Source organism: Macaca nemestrina, chromosome 10 (assembly GCF_043159975.1).
Source record: "Macaca nemestrina isolate mMacNem1 chromosome 10, mMacNem.hap1, whole genome shotgun sequence".
In the NCBI taxonomy this organism is placed as follows: domain Eukaryota; kingdom Metazoa; phylum Chordata; class Mammalia; order Primates; family Cercopithecidae; genus Macaca; species Macaca nemestrina.
In genome coordinates, this window is record NC_092134.1 from 107649643 (window position 1) to 107669354 (window position 19712).

The 19712-nt window shown below is 35.4% G+C and overlaps 1 protein-coding gene across 4 annotated transcripts in view; it reads left to right on the forward strand.

The window, feature by feature from the left end:
- The window catches only part of LOC105496899 (copine 8), a 240662-nt gene that overhangs the window by 208271 nt on the left and 12679 nt on the right, over positions 1 to 19712 (forward strand). For all 4 annotated transcript variants that reach the window (XM_071071896.1, XM_071071895.1, XM_011767544.3 and 1 more), the window contains 3 exons: positions 7295 to 7397; positions 9082 to 9139; positions 14034 to 14107. In XM_071071896.1, coding sequence (XP_070927997.1) covers positions 7295 to 7397; positions 9082 to 9139; positions 14034 to 14107 — 235 coding nt within the window. The remainder of the gene's footprint in view (positions 1 to 7294; positions 7398 to 9081; positions 9140 to 14033; positions 14108 to 19712) is intronic.

The following is a 19712-nucleotide window of genomic DNA, read 5'->3' on the forward strand; positions in this document are numbered from 1 at the left end:
CTAGCCAATGTAAGTAATGTCATATATACTGTCTCTTGATGGCTGTCAAATAAAGCAGAATATAATACCATGCTAATACAAGATAAAATATAATTGACGGCCACACTACCCTGCAGATCACTTTTTTATAAAAAGATAAGAGAAAAATGACAGGACTTGTGTTGTGTGAACTCATGTTGGTTATGAGAAATGTGCTCATCAATGCTTCCCAAGTAATTTCATATTTTTTCCTGGTATGTACATATAATAAAAGTTAAAATGATAGATATAAAATATCTAGGTACTTTTCTATATACATTTAAAATTAAAGGCTCCACAGTGTTCTATTGCGATTTTTGGTTTTATCCATCATTTTGTAACTTCTCGAATATAGGAGCAGCTGCTAGTGAAAGCTCTCAGACTCCTTGAAAATAAGCTATGATCTAATAATTTATTATTTTTTACATGAGAAAATTAAGAAAATCAGTAAGAGATGGCTATTTAAGAGTCATCTTTTCCTTCCAATATAATAGGAAGTTCCATGTATACATTTCTTAGTATAAGTCTACAGAAGGAATGCTTTTATCCTTTCATCTTTGAATTTTATGTTTAATTGTATTTTTAAGCTTTTATTGAGAAAGACAATTTCTGTCTCACCCAAAATTATCATTCAAAAACCTTAACAACTAAGTAGACGAGGTACTATTTTTTCCTCTATTAAGAGAAGCGCCGTAGTTATAGTGGTGTGTGACCTCTATTTATATAACATTTTTGCTTTCTATCACTCTTAAATGCTTATCAACAGTACTTAGCATCATACCCATTATGTAGGAGGTAAGTATTCAACAAATACCTAAAAAACAAATTCTGTATATGTTAATATATTATCATTAAAAATTATTTTTAGCAATGTCAAAACATATATATTCATACTTTTTATATTGGCTTGATACTTTTTTCCTTAAAAAGTATGTTTTCTATGTGGGTAAAAGCTCAGTTTTTTATTGTCATTTTCTATAAGCATTTTAAAGAATGCTTATTCTTTTTAAGAATAACGATTTTAAGCACATGTTTATTTTTAGGATTCATATATGTATCTCTGATCTGTTTGACTTTCTAGGTAATATTAATGAGATAACAATATTGTAAAATAGACAAGACTCAAAGTGTCAAATTTACAATAATTGAAGGTTTTATATGCTTTTTTTGAGACTTTCAGCCCCTGCTTCTGATTTCTTACCTTTCCAGTCCTCCTTTTCCAGAGCTGTCTTGGGAACAGCATTTCAAATGATGTAAAGTCCTACTCAACATCTGTTGATGCCTTGTCATACATTTAAGTGCAGACGGTTTAGCTTGGCATTCAAGAACATCCAGTATTCAACAACCAGCACTCACCCATCCAACCTCATTTCCACATTCTCCCAAATGTACTGCTCTTCAATCACAGAGAATCTCTGCTTCTTCTGGTCTATGATACCATTCCATGCATATGTCTATTACTAATTTGATACTACTCTGTGGTTACATGTAGATCTTTACCACATTGAAGGGAAGAATTATTCATTGTGACGTTCATATACATGCACATATATACATATAAAAATATAAACCACAGTACTTTGGATATACTGAGATATCTGTACGTGTTTGCTTAATTAAATTATCTGAATACCATATGAGGCTTTGTTTGTTTGTTTGCTCTGTCACCCAGGCTGAAGTGCAGTAGCATGATCTCGGCTTACCGCAACCTCTGCCTCCTGGGTTCAAGCAATTCTCCTACCTCAGCCTCCGAAGTAGCTGGGATTACAGGTGCCCGCCACCATGGCTGGCTAATTTTTGTGTAGTAGAGACGGGATTTCGCCATGTTGGCCAGTCTAGTCTCGAACTCTTGACCTCAGATGATCCGCTCGCCTCAGCCCCCTCAAGTGTTGGGATTATAGGCGTAAGCCATTGTGCCTGGCCAAGTTCATTTTAATTAACAAAGTTATGATAGGAAACTAAAGAACCTTTTTGGTTTTCAGACAGAATCTCTCTCTGTCACCCTGGCTGGAGTGCAGTGATGCAATCTCAGCTCACTGCAACCTCCACCTCCCGGGCGCAAGCGATTCTTGTGCCTCAGCCTCCCAAGTAACTGGGATTACAGGCATGTGCCACCACACCCGGGTAATTTTTGTATTTTTAGAAGAGACAGGGTTTCACCATGTTGGCCAAGCTGGTCTCCAACTCCTGGCTCAAGTGATCCACCCGCCTCAGCCTCCCAAAGTGCTGGGATTACTGGCATGAGCCAGTGGGCCCAGCCTAAATACTCTTTTAAATGATAGTGCTTAGCCAATCTTAATGACCTGTGGAAATGTGATTGTGATTAACACCTACTGTATCAGTCAGAGTTCTCCAGAGAACAGAACCAATAGGAGACATATAGACATGGACATAGATAAAATATAGAGATACTTTTTTTTTTTTTTTTTTTTTTGAGACGGAGTCTCGCTCTGTCGCCCAGGCTGGAGTGCAGTGGCCGGATCTCAGCTCACTGCAAGCTCCGCCTCCCGGGTTTACGCCATTCTCCTGCCTCAGCCTCCTCAGTAGCTGGGACTACAGGCGCCCGCCACCTCGCCCGGCTAGTTTTTTTGTATTTTTTTAGTAGAGAAGGGGTTTCACCGTGTTAGCCAGGATGGTCTCGATCTCCTGACCTCGTGATCCGCCCGTCTCGGCCTCCCAAAGTGCTGGGATTACAGGCTTGAGCCACCGCGCCCGGCCGAGATACTTTTTAAGGAATTGTCTCACGCAATTGTAAGGGATAGCAAGAATGTAATTTGTAGGACAGGTTGGTAGATTGGAAACTCAGGTACGATTTCATACTGCAGCGTTATGTGAGTATTCCTTTTTTTCTGGGAAACCAGTTTTTGCTCTTAAGGCCTTCAACTAATTGGATGAAAATCCTTTACCTAAAATCATTTGATGGTAGATGTTAACCATATCTACGATCTTTGATTAAATAAGTGGGATTTATAGTCTAGTTGACACATAAGCATCATCATCCTACTTACCAAAACAAAGAAATATATTGCCATTATGTTGTAAATTGACAACAAATTTAAATTCTGAGAAATAATTTTAGGGCCTTTCAGATATGAACTTAATACTGTGTCTGATGTCTAAAACACTATGTTTAAATTTTATTATTAATCACAATAGAAATAAAAATATTTTAAAATAATGTTTTTTTGTGGAATGCGATTTGAACAAAATGGAGTTTTAAGCATCCCCTGATTAATCTGTTTCCTCTTGTATGTAGTGTGAACTATTTTTACATTCCTGTTAACATTTTTAAAAATTTCTATTTATCTAGAATTCTTCATCAATAATTTTAAGTAATTTGAAATAAATTTAATGTGTTGGTATATTATACCAGCTTAATATTTCAAAAATAAACTAATATAGTAGTGAAAATTTCAAGTATCTTTTCAGATTATTATGAACATTTCACTTGATTTAAATATATTCATTATTTCCTGTTAGTCTTTTGTTTCCTGTGCCTAATGAGTTACTGGTTTTGAGGCTGTCACATTGCAATTTTTAAAGGGGATCTATCAGTTTCTGTCTTTTGGCTATTTGAATTTTTTCTGTTTTTTCTTATATTGAGAACCTTCTAAAATCCAGATAACTATCCAAAATGAATTTTCATTTTTTAGGAAATAACTTTTTATTTTGGAATTCTCATAACTAATTTTCAAATTAAATAATGTATTATGCTTTATTTATTCAATCTGTGCAGTCAACAATTCTTATGGAGCCCATGATCTATCTCTAGCAACATGTTCAGTGCTATAATATGGATTATCTATTCCTCTTCACAACAACTCTAAGAGGTGACAGTAGTGTCATTTGCATTTTGCCGATGATAAAATAGATACATAGAGTGGTCATTTGTGGTGGAGTTAAAATTCAAACCAGAATAAGCTGACTCCAAATCACTATGTTATGATGCCTTACATCTTTAAGTCTTTTTATCTCTGCTACAGAGGTAGACACACAAAAGAAAATGCAACAAAGCTACCTATCTATGTGGATACAGTGGTCTCTTCATTGCCCAGTCAAAAGTATTTTAGAGGTGACTCTTGGTAACAAAATTTACTCTGCTACTTTGTGTTGAAATATTTAAATGTATTCCTTTATTCATTGTTAAGTTTTAATCCATTGTGCAAATCATAATTGAACGACTTAAATAAAAAATCCCTAAGTCAGTTTCTTATCTTGTCTTCTTGCCCTCTCTATTCTTATGAACTAATAATAAGCTAAAAGAATATTCCCTGAATCTGAGCCAACCAGATATGAACTTTTACAGAAACAATCCCAGAAACTTCTTTCAAAGAAATGCAAAAGAAATGTGTTTGAATTGTGCAAAGTTAACCTCTCTCTCAGATATATCATAGTAATATTAAGATATAAATTATAGATAGGCTATATTTCAAAAAAGGCAACTGACTTTTAATAATAAGACTTAATTATGCAATTTATAAAAAGATTCCCCATCAAGTTCTTTTAAGAAGCAAGCTTCTCTAATACCTTTAAAATATAATTTGAATCTGTGAGGCTATATATCAGTGTCACCTCCTAGAAAAAGTACTGAGGTGTGGCCAGCTTATACTTTTTACTTCATCCATTTCTGTAGCATGTTAATTATTTTATCTTAAATATATAATATTTTCAAAATAATAACTAAATTAGAATAAATGGTAGTACTTTAAAATAAAAGGCTAAATAGAATAAATGGTAATACATTGATTTTTTTTGAAATTTAGGTTTACTTGCAAATTGCAACAATGTGCCAACATGTAGAACAAGTGCCATAAAAGTAACAACTGGTTTTAAAAGATTAATTTGTGGTGCTGAAGGTGATAAAGACTAAAATGGATTGGACAGCACTTAAAAGTAAAATGTAATTGATTTTCAAATTAAGTATGCCTAGCAGTAGTGACAGTCACACAATAAACTCACGTATCTTTCTACAGCCTTAATGTTTTTCAAAGTTAAGAGATATAAAATATTAATACAAGCATATATTTATCATAAAGTGTAAAATTTCCATGAATTTTTAAGATAATACAAACTTCAGAGAAATTCCAAGTTTACTGTCATCTGCTTTAGGCTGTATCTATAACTCTCTTATAGTGTGAATATATTCTTGCCCTTTTCTTAGATATACATTCTGGTGTATCCAAAGAAAATCAGTTAAGCCACTGGAAGCGGTATTTTATATGACTGCATAGTAGTCAGCTGTCTGTATTTTTCTTTAATCTGATAGATATTTTACATTTTAAGAGTACCATTTGGTAAGAAAAGCATGAAAGCCATACTGTTGTACTTAAGAAGGTTTTCACTACTATTTGTAGTCTTCCATTATTCTCATGAAATATAAAACCCTGTGTTTCTGAATCATAGTAAGAAATGCTTTCTTAAAAAATAATGGATATTTAAAAATTAAAAATTGAGATCTTGGGGAAAATTGTTAGACTTCTTTTCTTTAAAACAAAAAAAGTTAAACATGGAATGGGAGAATAGGTTTATAACTGCTTTGGACGGTTTTCCAATGGTTGTGTTACTATAAATTAACACATATTCTTTAATGTCCAGGATCAATTGTTCAGCATTATGGCAATATTTTTCATTCTGTAGTACATTGTGGAACCTGTTCAACATCCTGCTTACAGGGTGTGATGAGCATGCCACTTACTATACTTACTTTATCAATCTTTAAAATTACCAGTATTTTATTAGTGGCATGGACAAATCTTAGTATCTGTAGTCCGTGGGGAAAGTCGTATTTTTCTTCTTTATATGTTTTTAAATTCTGCTGCCCAAGAAATAAGTTGTGCCCTGACATATGTTTTATACTACTTGTTTGTCACCAGCTTGTTCAAATGGGATTCACTGCGCTCCTAGAGATTGTAAAGGAATTTTCGTTAATCCTTTAGGTTGTAAGGGAGTTTTTACTTGGTAACTTTTAGAAATACAGATCAAGGTCTTCTTTACTATCCTATCTCCTAAGAGAACCATAATGCTTACTTAGCACCAGACATGAATTGCATGCCAGTCAGGTGCAAAAATCATAAAAATTAACTCTATTGAGAATATAATCTAGATACCTAGAATGTAGAAAACTAGAGGAAAAGAGAAATATAATGAAATGTAACATGTTAATAAAATTCACCTCCAAATTACTGAGTATTATTTGATGAGAATTCTGACAAACTTCAAGTACTGGAATATGTTGTTATCATATACATAATTTTGTGCTTTGAAATAACTCTCCATGTCATCTTTCATAGATTTAACATACATTAAGACTTGACTGTGAATGTGTCAAAAATATTTCTTCTATTGTGTAATTTTATTGAGGTGAAATTTTCATAATAAAATTCACCATTTAAAAGTGTACCATTCAATGACATTTAGTACATTTGTAATGTTGCAATCATCACCTCTATGTAGTTAAAAAACCAAAAGCATTTGATTATTGCTATCATTTATACAATGCTTATATTGAGTACCATACATGCAATCCTTTATTAATTCATTCAGCAATATAAAGATGTAAGTGTTATTATCTCAATTTTAAAGCTAATAAAATAACGTTCACATAGCTTAGGTAATTTACTGAAGATCACTTACATAATGTGTTGCTTAGTCAGGATAAGTCTATTTCCAAAAGCTACGCCCATTCCTTTGTACTAAATAGCCACTCATCTAGCACATCTTTTATTAGTAAATGAACTTCTAAGGCAACCAGATATTTCTATGTGGCAGCATGCACTAACATTGCGATTATTCTAGTGTGTTATTTCAGATAATTGAGAATTTGAAAGTTTGCATAAGATACACCTCTAACGTGTTCAAATATTTTATTGAGATTAAAATGTTTGTTAACTATTCCAAATTGTATTTGCCAACTATCACGTATAGAAAACTGTTTTACTGGCCGGGCGCGGTGGCTCAAGCCTGTAATCCCAGCACTTTGGGAGGCCGAGACGGGCGGATCACGAGGTCAGGAGATCGAGACCATCCTGGCTAACACGGTGAAACCCCGTCTCTACTAAAAAATACAAAAAAAAAAACTAGCCGGGCGAGGTGGCAGGCGCCTGTAGTCCCAGCTACTCGGGAGGCTGAGGCAGGAGAATGGCGTGAACCCGGGAGGCAGAGCTTGCAGTGAGCTGAGATCCGGCCACTGCACTCCAGCCTGGGCGACAGAGCGAGACTCCGTCTCAAAAAAAAAAGAAAACTGTTTTACTTTCCTTACCTTTTCGTTGCCTTTCAGATACGCTTCTTCTGTAAAGGATGGCTCCCAGTATTTTGTGCTTCTGATTGTTACAGATGGTGTTATCTCAGATATGGCCCAGACTAAGGAGTCCATAGTTAATGTAAGTGGGGGTCACTCCGTATTGCACTGGCTACATGACAACATGGTGCTACTTAGAGAGAGACTGGAGTCTATTTTAGTTAACGATAAAATAAAATCACCACACCTTTTCAGCATATTGCGTCCTTAACCTTATCCAGACAACGCATATTACATCTTACCACTGTTACATGGGGATCAAGCTAAGGGGTATGAATATTTTAGTTAAAAAAAATTCTTGCCGAAAGAAAAAAACAAAGATAATAGCGTAATTTTCACAGGCATGGGTGTGTTTGCCTCTATTAGTTTGATCTATTTGTATACAATCTTGTGATTTATACTGGTTATTTCTTAACATTTGCATTCCAGTTAGAGGAGAACTATGATAGCTAATTGCTATTTCTGTAGAACTGGATAGTGACTGATTAAAAAACCATCCTGCTGATTATAATTCTTAATTGTATGTTTGTTTTTTTAGGGTTATTTGATCATTTACTAATCTATAAAATCTATATTTACTAGATGGTAATCTGTAAAGTAATAGTTTTTACTCTCTAGTCTCTAAGTTTAGCAATGTTTGGCACGAAGTGGACATTTGATAAATATAGGCTGCAGGAATGAATTTCATTAATATGCACTTTAAAATATGGACTTAGTAATTTAGGTTTAACTAAGAAGGCATGAGGCCCTGAGGAATAATTAGTCATATTTCAGTGACCTTCATAGCGAAAGATGTGGTTGCTTTAGTGTTCTATCTATCTGTTGCTGGATCAATCTCACATTCTTACTATTAAATTATTTAAGTGATGATATATGATATGTTATATGGAAAAAACATGTTATAACATGAAATATTTAGTCTCCCTCAAAATCCTCAAGGATATTTAGTGCATAACAGTATTAACTTTCTGTAATGATCATTTGTGTTCACTCATTTACTGTGAAAATTGTTTTTTCTAACCTTGGGTATAAATGAGGTAGATTATAGTAATACTACTATTTTATGAATCTGATACCACTTTCCCCTTTAGCAACTGAAAGATTTTTTGAGGAGAAAGAACATGAAAAGAGGACAAAGATACCCAAAGTCAGCTTAGAAAGGTTTTGTCTGAGAGTAGCAAGTGGAAGTAGATGCTCCTTACCTTCTATTTGATCTTACCCAGGGCTGGTCATTTCCGAAGAATGTCCCACTGTATTAATGTGTGCAGAGAGTTTGGAAAGGATAAGAATGGAATTGAGTATATTATTCTGTATTAACAATTTTGAATATGTTCACAAATTATTTTAATGAACATCTGTGAAAAAAATATTAAATAAAACTCTGGCTATATTTGCTTCTTAATTATTATTTTTTCTTTTTTAATTTTGTTTTTTAGACAGCCTGTTGCCCAGGCTGGAGTGCAGTGACACGATAATAGCTCACTGCAGCCTTGAACTCCTAGGCCCAGGTGATCCACCCCCCTCAGACTTCCAAGTAGCTAGGACTTCAGGCACACACCACCACACCTGGCTAATTATTTTTTGGTGTAGATGAGGTCTCGCTATGTTGCCCAGGCTGGTCTCAAACTCCTAGCCTCAAGCAATACTCCTTCTTTCGCCTCCCAATGTGCTGGGATTTCAAGTGTGAGATATCATTCCTGGTCTTTCATTATTTTCTTAAGAACTCAGTTTCTTAATTGAAACCTAATTGTGTTTTCTCTTTGAAGGCCTCAAAACTTCCAATGTCAATAATTATAGTTGGTGTTGGACCAGCAGAATTTGATGGTGAGTAGTAAAATTTCAATAATATTCCTTGGGAATTCATTTAATCTGATGTAACATGCTCTTAGGTTTCTGCCATGCTTGTCTCTGTAGAAGGATGTGACTGTGTATTTGGGTTTGTATATAATGTTCCTGTGTCCATAATTAGATATATACATAGATAGTTCGTGATGATGTCTATTCAGGTGTGCCCATTAAAAGATCCTGTCTTTTGACTAGGATATTATCTCTCTAGTTTATAGATTATTTCAACATGTAGCTTTCCATTTCATTAGAGATAGTTTATACCTCAAAATAATATTTCCTAAGACTGACAGAGTGATAAATTGAGTTTTTGTTCCCAAGGCAAAACACACTCTGGGTTCACTAAAACCCTTTAAAGATGAGTGCTAAATTAATAAATCATTAGGTTGTGAAAAGAAATGTTAACATAAGCATAATATGCCAATTTAATGGGTTTTCAGGCTCTAGCTAGTTGATAGACATTAGCCTTATAAATAAAGAAGTTGTGTCATATGAAAGAGCAAAGTAAAATGAAAATGGAGCTGACCAGCTGAAATTTAATGAGACTTTACATAATTATGCTAAATTGGCATGCTGGGTAGTTTTTCATTTAGGCTCAAGCCTTGTTCAAATGCCCATTAAGAGACAAATGTTTGTGTTAACGAGTGATCTGGGTAAATGTTTCTAGTCATCTGATAAATTCCTTTAAGAGAACTCTGTGCCAGACAGCAAGTACGCAGACACATAATATTCACCCGGTTCAGGTGTTTTATATTAACAATGGCAGCTTATTTAGCTTGAGGCTTTGGAAATGAGAATGGTTTTAGAATTATTGAAACAATCTTTGGTAAGTTACTGGTTAACTTAGGCACATAGGTGGCTAACTAGAGTGTAATTATCACTGGGGTGATTCTTATTTAATGACCAGTCCCTCCTCCATGAGGATAACACAGAGCTGTCAGTCTCAGGTAAAGCACCACAGGCAAGTTGTATTGCTGACCCTGGAGTCCCTAAATTCTAATCTTGGCTGGTCATCCTTTCTAGCATTATAAACTTACAGTTTCAAAAGCAAGTCATTTATCCCTCACTGACACTGCTTCTGCTGATATTTTCTCTATCTCTATTAGCATCTACTTGAGTTGTACTTCAGACATGAATTTCAGATACCTCTCTGGAGACAGGAAGGCTAAGACATCTTTCCTGTCCATGCTTTGCACACTTGATAATCTGCATTAATTAATGATAGACTGTGATTCACAAACTTCACCAATTGGCTAAAATAACTCACACTTTCTTCTTTGACTACTATTTGCTTTTGCCATTGAAGGATATATCTTTCATGGGTATATCTCAGGTCTCTCAGACTCCTATGGAAGTCCACCATTAGGCATATGACCTCAGAGATGGTAAACCTCAATCAGTTCTTTTTCTTTGAGAGCCCCCACACCTGATTCATAAATGCAAAGCCACTGACCCTTCCTGGTATATATTTCTGGTAATATATTTCTATACAGAGCAGCAGACACAGCCGTTTGGCTACTGTCCTTATCCAATAGCCACAGGTATTTATTTTCTTTGTTTCTTTAGTTCCCAGAAAATTTGTTCGGGTTTTAAGGTATGGTAATTCATCATTTCTTTCTCTGAGGTCCTGAACTAACTGAAAAAAATATATATTCAAGAATCATTCTGATCACTCTATCAGCCTTATTACTAGCAATGCAGAATTTGAGAACTTGGGTTAACCTGTGAATAATCACATTCCCATTACTTCCCTCCCCCCCGCCCCCCCGCCAGATTAAATTATCTCATTCTTATCTCCAGGACTTCTCCTTATAGAAAGAGGCAGAGTTTTGCTTATTAAGCATGCCACTGAGAGAAATTACACTTAAATGGTGCTGCTCCAAATGAGAGTGATTCAAGCTCAGTTATTTCTCCTAATCTTAGTAATCCTATTCCTCTTTCCATGCAGAAAGGTAAATGAAGATTGTAGATGAAAAGGGAAGTTGCCTTCCCAGAAGTTAGAGTGAAATTTTCCTCTGGAAACATGGGAACAGGGAATTAGGCTCCTGTAACACCTGGTTTCTGTTTTCACCATGATGGAAGTTTTAATGGGATAGAAAAACTTAGGGCCCAGTACTAGAAAAGTAGATTATTCTGCTAGGAGACAATAGATGCTTCTCTGAAGTATTTTTCTTTTTTTCCTTTCAAAACACATCTCTTCCTGGCTAAAAAAAAAAGTTCATATATTAAACTCATGTTTAATATAGAAAAATATCTGACTAGTCAAATTGTTGCTGTCCTATCAGAGGAGCCTCTCATGGCACTTCCAAATCTACTCTAGAGTAAGTGTATATATCACACATATATGAACTGACTGACGGAGATCCAACTCGCAAATTGTATTAGTCCATTTTCACACTGCTATAAAGAAATACCCGAGACTGGGTAATTTATAAACGAAAGAGGTTTAATTGACTCACAGTTACACATGGCTGGGTAGGCCTCAGAAAACTTAGAATCACAGTGGAAGGGGAAATGGGCACATCCTACATGGTGGCAGGAGAGAGTGAGAGCATGTGAGAGGGCAGGAAAGAAGGCTATTTATAAAACCATAAGATCTTGTGAGAATTCACTCACTATCACAAGAACAGCATGGGGGAACCACCCCCATAATCCAGTCACTTCTCTCCCTCTACATGTGGGGATTACAGGTCCCTCCCTCAATGAGAATGGGAATTACAATTTGACATGAGATTTGGGTGGGGACACAGAGCCAAACCATATGACAGATTTCATCAGCTAACCACATAAATCCAACATCTACACATTTTTTAACCTGAAAGACATTGTTTGCATGGGCAAGAAATACAATATTTTGCCATCTGTCCTTTGAAGGTAGAGGAAATAAGAATAAACTGTTAGATTGAGTATTTAAATTTAACTCTGTATTTTGATAAGACCATTTGAAAACTATCTACATAAATTTCCCCAGTGACTCTTTTTCACTCCTGAAAAAAGAACCTTTATTGTGAAGAAAGATTTCTCAAAGCAAGATTTCTTTATACTTAAAAGGCAGCCAAAAAGTCAAATTAAAGCAGCATCTGGCTATCTGCTTTGATTCGAGTTGGACGAAGGGGATAAATAAAAGGGTTTCTAACTTCATTGTGTCTCCCATGGGTAGAAAGAAATGCAGATCTGTCTCATACACCTTTCCAGGAAGAGGTAATGGTGGGAGACTGGGGTTCATAATCTCCGTCTGCTTGAGGACCAGATGGTCTGCAAACCTGAAGAGTAGACCTGACCCCTCCACCACTTACACACCATCTCTCTTGTTTCTCTCAAAAGCATAGCCTCCACTTCTTGCTGTCTACAGTGTTTTAAACCATGGGACATGCTGAAAAGTGGGAGATATTTTATAGGACCTCATGCTAATACAGTATTGCCTAAATGACTGTCCTTTTTTTCATTAATTGGAATGAAACAAAGACCAATGGGGATTGTAGAGGATTGTGGAAAGTGAGACCTAGATTATCATCTAATCCTTGTTTCCCATTTTAGCATGAGTATAGGGTAATTGTTGTAAATTATTAACATGTTAAAGAATAATGGAGAAGTGTTTGTGACCACTGGATGTTACCATTGGTGCGTATTTATGTCCCAAAGTAATGTGAAAATTGTAAAAGCAAATTTAGATATAAAAAGAATTAATCACTGAAAATATTTGAACATAATAAGTTATATTTACATATCCAAGAAGTAAGGGAGATTAAAACATGTCTTTTGCATTGGGATAATTATCTTATTATTGATAATATAGTTTTTACATAATTATGATATATATTGTACACCTTGACAAATTATTGAACAGTAGCTCTCCGTTCATTTGTATACTCGCAATGTTTCAGCCCAAGCATTGACTCATGAACATGTGTAGAAAAGTAAAATTGAAAAGAATGTTTTTAACCCAAATACATTATCTAAGCACCGAAGAAAAGAGTAAAGAAGTGAGGATTGTATGCTGACTGAGCAGTATTGGAGTCAGGTAGAGAGGTGATGAGGCCAAAATTATAATTGTAAGTGGCTCTCTGGAGTCTGGTGAATGTCATATGTATACAAAATGAAATAACAGTAATAGAATTATACAAGCACAAATTAGCATTCCTCATGTAATTAATTATTTAGAGAATTCTCACTGAAAACTTAATAAACCCTAGAAAATGTTCTTAATTGCAGCATGGCATTACTGTATCACCAGCTGTCCCATTATATCGCAGCACTTCCAAATACCAACTGATCTAGGAAATGTCAGAATTATTTCTTAATCAACAAAAAAATTGTACTTCAGAAAAATCATACTTTATCCAATCAGTATAAGAGCAGAGAAAATGCCTCTGTTTTTAAATATGTTTGTAAAGTAAAAATTGGGCAGTGTGTGTATGTGCATGTGTGTATGTGTATGTGTATGACTTTGCCGTAGTTTCAGTAAAAATAAAGTTCAACTTGTAATTGAAAATTCTATGATGATTAAGGCCAAGCTTCTTAAATTAGAAAGAAAAATTAAAATTTGATGGATTAACATCACTTGCTCAGTCATGGAACCATATAATCCGAAGTTTAGAACTGGTAGAATGGAGAGAGAGACTCAGAAACAGTTTCACAATGACTGGCTCTGCTCACCTTTCAAAGAGTCACACAAGATCTTGGCTCACTTTGTCTGTAAAATGCACACTTAGTCAAGTTTTGTGTGAGAAATGAAGACCTGAAGGGATCAACATGCTTGCTTTCTTTTCATAGGACATTTTGCTACTTCATACATCTTGATTTCCTTACTGTCCACATTGTTTTAGTATTTGGCTGAAATGTACTGAATAAATGATCATATTTTCTCTTAAAGCAATGGTTGAATTGGATGGAGATGATGTAAGAGTCTCCTCTAGAGGAAAATATGCTGAAAGAGACATTGTACAGGTAAGAAATAAATCTTTTCCTACTTTACTATTGCTAGAAAATATCACTGGGATATTTTAACAAAATTAGAAGCTAGAAATATAACAGTTTTTTTAATGATGCTTTTCTATTTATTAGTCTCAACAAAAACTAAATATATTTTAATCTGGTAGATACTCAGAGTAAATAAATTTGGTAAAAATATACCAAAAACTTTGTATGTATTTTCATACTTCCCTCATAGATTATGGTTAAGAAAAAATAACGAAACAGATTCTAAAATATGTCATATATAAAAAAATTATATCTACATATAGAAAAGGCTAGAATTAAGAAAAATACTTAACTAAAGCCTATTATTCTGGAAGTGAATATAAACAATCAGTAATTAAATGTAATTAAAATTTATAATTGAAAACAAGGTGTTAATTCAGCTAAATAGTTGCATAAAATTTCCATATTTTTTAGTATGTCAGAATGGAAAACAAGCTGTGAAGTATATCTTTTTGGATAGGAAAAGGAAGAAGGTCTCAGTACCATTTGAGCACATGGTATCAAAATTTTAAGGGAGCAAACAATGAACTTTAATATTATTTCCTAAATAGTAACATATATATTCACCCATAATACAGTCATTAATAGAAAATAATTTGTGATTGTAAGAATTGAAGAAAGAGCAGAGAAACACAAAGGGTGGCTCCACAGTCAACAGGTTTATTTCAAACCTGGGAGGGACTTTTGACTGAATTAGGTCAGAAGCCACACTCTCTTACAGACCAAGAGTTTTTAAGGATTCAGGGTGGGAGAGTTTATCAGAGGCTTGGATTGCTTCTGTGTCTCTTTGTTGTGCTTATCTGGGAGGGAGAGTTGTGTGTCTGCTCCTATACATCTTTCTGCAACTTCAGGCATATCCTTCCGAGTCTGCGTTTAGCTTCCCTATCTTAGCGCACCTGAAGGGAAAGGAATGTGTTTACTAAGGCCCACTGTTTTATTGGGCCCATTGTATAAGGGTAAAGTTTGGCAGTTACCTGAGAGACTTTTCCTCCCACCTCCCTCTGCGCCCAAGCTGTCTTATCTGTGTTTTATTGTCTGCTCTTTGTGGCTGCTTGTAGTTAGAAGAGAAGTAATTTCCTTAAAATGCATGAGGCTAGAAAGAGAGCTGGAACTTACAGTGGCCGTGTTTGTCCGAGATGACTGTGCTCCTGCTCTATCAGGGATCATACAGAATTTGGTTCTAATTCTGACTTTTCCACTATGATAACTTGGATAAGCTTTCTATATTTCAGTGTTTTGGGGAATAAATAGAATTGTGAAGATTAAGTGAGATCATGCATATAAAATACATTCCTGAAATAGAACTTTTAGACAAAAGAACAACAAAAAATACTTGAAATAATTTGAGGAAGTAATAATATAAAGTAATCTGTTAGTATGATAATATAAAGAGTAATGTTGATAAAGATTCAAAAGTAATTATTCTTCATTAGCCAGCAAAATTAAATTTTAAAATAAAAACTTCTGTAAAATAGTTTTTTTAAAAAAGATAATTGAATATGATGTAAGCTTTTCAACCTAAAGAACTTGATACAGTAAAAATCACATTCACATAAATGATTAGGTTAAAAGCAGCTGAGAAAAGGAACTTGGTGATATTGTCATTTGCTTAAGAAGCTCATTATGTGTTTTTGTTTTTTCTTTTTTTTTTTTTTTGGTTTTTTCTTTTTTTTTTTTTTTTGAGACGGAGTCTCGCTCTCGCTCTGTCGCCCAGGCTGGAGTGCAGTGTTGCAATCTCAGCTCACTGCAAGCTCCGCCTCCTGGGTTCACACTATGCTCCTGCCTCAGCCTCTTGAGTAGCTGGGACTACAGGTGCCCGCCACCATGCCCGGCTAATTTTTTTGTGTGTTTTTTTAGTAGAGACAGAGTTTCGCCATTTTAGCCAGAATGGTCTCCATCTCCTGACCTTGTGATCCACCTGCCTCGGCCTCCCAAAGTGCTGGGATTACAAGTGTGAGCCACTGCGCCCGGCCCATTATGTGTTTCTTTCATAATTAGACACATGATTATTCACCTTAACCTCATCAACATAGTTAAAGGTCTAAGTAATTACACTTTATTTAAAATCTCTCTATAATATCCTTTCAGTTTCAAAAAAATCGAATTACTGCATGGAAGTATGAATTTGAAGTGTTTAGAATGTGTTATGTTGCTGTCCTAATGCATTTTTACCAAGTTAGCAGAGGCAACCTCATATCTCATAGTTCCATTTAAATGATGCTTAAGAGAAGCGTGGTATTACTTTCTTCATTAGGAAATAGCTAAGATTGCTCACATGATTAAGGTTCCTTTTAAGAAGGCCAGTAGGTTATGTTAGTGACAACCTATTTGCATTAATAAAAATTGTCCTTGATCATGAAACTAATCAATCAATAGATATATTACATTGAACAGAATATTGAGATCGGTCACCGATGATCTGTGAAACTATACATTTGTCACTGTGGTCTTGAACAAGTAAAAAAAATTTCTCTGTCTTTGTTTCATTATTGGTAGACTCCAAATTCTTTCATCTTTGCTCCTCCCTTGATGTTGTGAGTCTCAAAGGAAGTAACAGACATAAAATACTTTGTTACTTACCAATAGCGTAGGTATATATTAGTATAATTATGTAAGTTTTTGCTTCTTGAAAGTCAGAATCCGACCGGGCGCAGTGCCTCACGCCTGTATTCCCAGCACTTTGGGAGGCCAAGGTGGGAGGATAGCCTGAGGTCAGTAGTTCAAGACCTGCCTGGCCAACATGGTGAAACCCCATCTCTACTAAAAATACAAAAAAAATTACCTGGGTGTGGTGGCAGGCGCATGTAACCTCAGTTACTTGGGAAGCTGAGGCAAGAGAATTGCTCGAACCCAGGAGGCGGAGATTGCAGTGAGCCAAGATCATACCATTGCACTCCAGCCTGGACAACAGGAGTGAAACTCCGTCTCAAAAATGAAAAAAAAAAAAAAAAAAAGCTGAAGGATTCTGACTTCTATCACCATAAAGTAACACTGGGATCCCAAAGATTTTGAACACACCTGGGGATACAGGTGAACACTCAAGGGATTCTACCATGTAAAGTTGAACTGAAGAATAGTGAGGTCTTAACATTTACTGAACAAGAAATTAAAATGTCCCTAGGAAATTAGTGGCACCCTTAATGACAGTGGCATCTTGACTTACATTCCTGCATTGACTTAGAGATTCAATGTACTCTTTTCTACTGTCATGGAGAAGTTTCTAAGTGGTGGTCAGTACTTTACATATCAGATTGATCATTTACATTCACATTGTGTAAAAGAATTGGCACCTCCTCTCTCACCTTGAATAAGGCTAAACATTCCACCATCAGAGTTTTCCAGGTTCTACCAGTCACTAAAAAGTTTTTAAAGCAAATTATTTTAAAGGAGAGAAACACTCTTGAATATTTAGAATAGTGGGGTTGCAAGTGTACATGCAGGATAATATTTTCAATCTTCCCATGGTCAGAAAAAAACTGTAAACCAATTCTCTAAAATATTATCAGATAATAGGGTCTATTTCTGCTTTCCATTTCTCACTGTTTGAAGTGAATCCAGTTTATACACACAACACAATTGAAATTCCAGATTTCTCAAGTGGATAAAGAAAACCCTAAGGTGGCAAATAATAGTATGTAGCTGAGGTTCAGCAGAAAATTGGGGGTAGTAGATAGGGTTTTATTATTATACTAAATATTAAATACCTTCCTTTTCATATAATGAAGATTTAACCCTTTATTAAGTGTTTCATGTGCTAGGCAGGCTAAGAGCTATAGCATTATATCACTCAGTCCTTAATTTACTTTATGTGACAGGTACTTTGATTATTGCATTTTACAAAAAAAAAGGACATGAAGCTAGCTCAATTCCTCTTGTCCACAGTCACCCAGCTAATGAGAAGTGGACGAGGATTTAATCCTAAAATGTCTGATTCTAAAATTCTTAAGATGTATTCTGTATAATTTTGATTCTAACACCTAAACATGGCATTTAAGATTATCCGTGACCTGATTTCAGGCTCTTTTTTTTTTTTTTTGAGACGGAGTCTCGCTCTGTCGCCCAGGCTGGAGTGCAGTGGCGCGATCTCGCTCACTGCAAGCTCCGCCTCCCGGGTTCACGCCGTTCTCCTGCCTTAGCCTCGGGAGTAGTTGGGACTACAGGCGCCCGCCACCTTGCCCGGCTAATTTTTTTGTATTTTTAGTAGAGACGGGGTTTCACCGTGGTCTCAATCTCCTGACCTCGTGATCCACCCGCCTCGGCCTCCCAAAGTGCTGGGATTACAAGCATGAGCCACCGCGCCCGGCCTTCAGGCTCTTCTTTAGCTAAATACACACAGAAACAGACAAACACACTGTACTTTATCTTAATAAACTAACTTCACATCACACATTTCCGTGGTTCTTGCTTTTATTTTCACTTGTCATTTTACCTGGAATACTCTTCCTCCTCATCTGTGCTGATTGAAATCCTATACTTTGAAATTTCTCAACATAGAGCCTGTCACACAGCTCTCTCCAAAGACCTCACTCGCCACACCTGGATGAATTTTCACTTTGTCCCCATATTACTTTGTATCTTCCTAAAAATACCGGTCATTGTTTGTCTTAAAGTTATTTACAGATAAAAAAAAACTGAAGCCAGCCCCAGAACAAAAGTTATTTAGGTCATAAGTTGGTAGATCCAGATTTCCAAGAGTGTTCTGGTTCTAAAACCGGTGTTACTCCTATTATAATGCACTGTCCTAAAAGACAAAATTTTAATGAAAATTATTAAGATCTATTACCCTTTTTATATTACCGAAGTGGCTAATGAATTCAAGTCAGATCCATTTGAGTTCAAATAGTGATTCTGACATACTCAGAGCTGATCCTGGATAAGTTCATTAAACTTTCTTTCAGTTTCTTCTTATGTGCATTCAAAGTATATAAGATTCTTGTGAATATTAAATGACATATTGTGCTAAATCTCCTAGCAGAAGACTTCCCAAATACCAGTTGCTCAATAAATGATTATCAGTACAGTACATCTGTGCAGTCCAGTGGGAAGGCATTTTTTGTCACTATTTCATAGTAGCTGTGCCCTAACATATGACAAGGTAGTAAGTTTTATGTGTGATTAAGTCTCATGGCCTCATTATTTAATTTCATGTCACTATAGTATAAATAGTAAGCAGGATGGTTATTAGTCTAAAACTTAGGTGACTTATTTTCTTAAGTCAATATACATAAAGGCTTTCTATTTGTTTATGCTATGGATTGGCCATTGTGTATAATGCAGTGCCATTCCCCCTGGCTGCATGTAGCTGCTGGGCCAGCCTATCATTTCCTTAAAAATTATATTTAAATCATATTTTCCATTAAAAGAATAATAACCTTGAGGGCTTAGACTTGAAAATCACTAATGGAGCTCTGCACAGTAGGAACAATCCAGCAAAACTGAGCAGAGCAGCAACTAAAAGCCCATTTGTCCAAACTAATTCAAACTTGTTTTTACGAATAGGCAAAGCAAGCAGTTAGAGCAGCCATGTGGAACATTTTCCCTATGCTGGTGGGTGCTGAAAAAAGATGTAGAG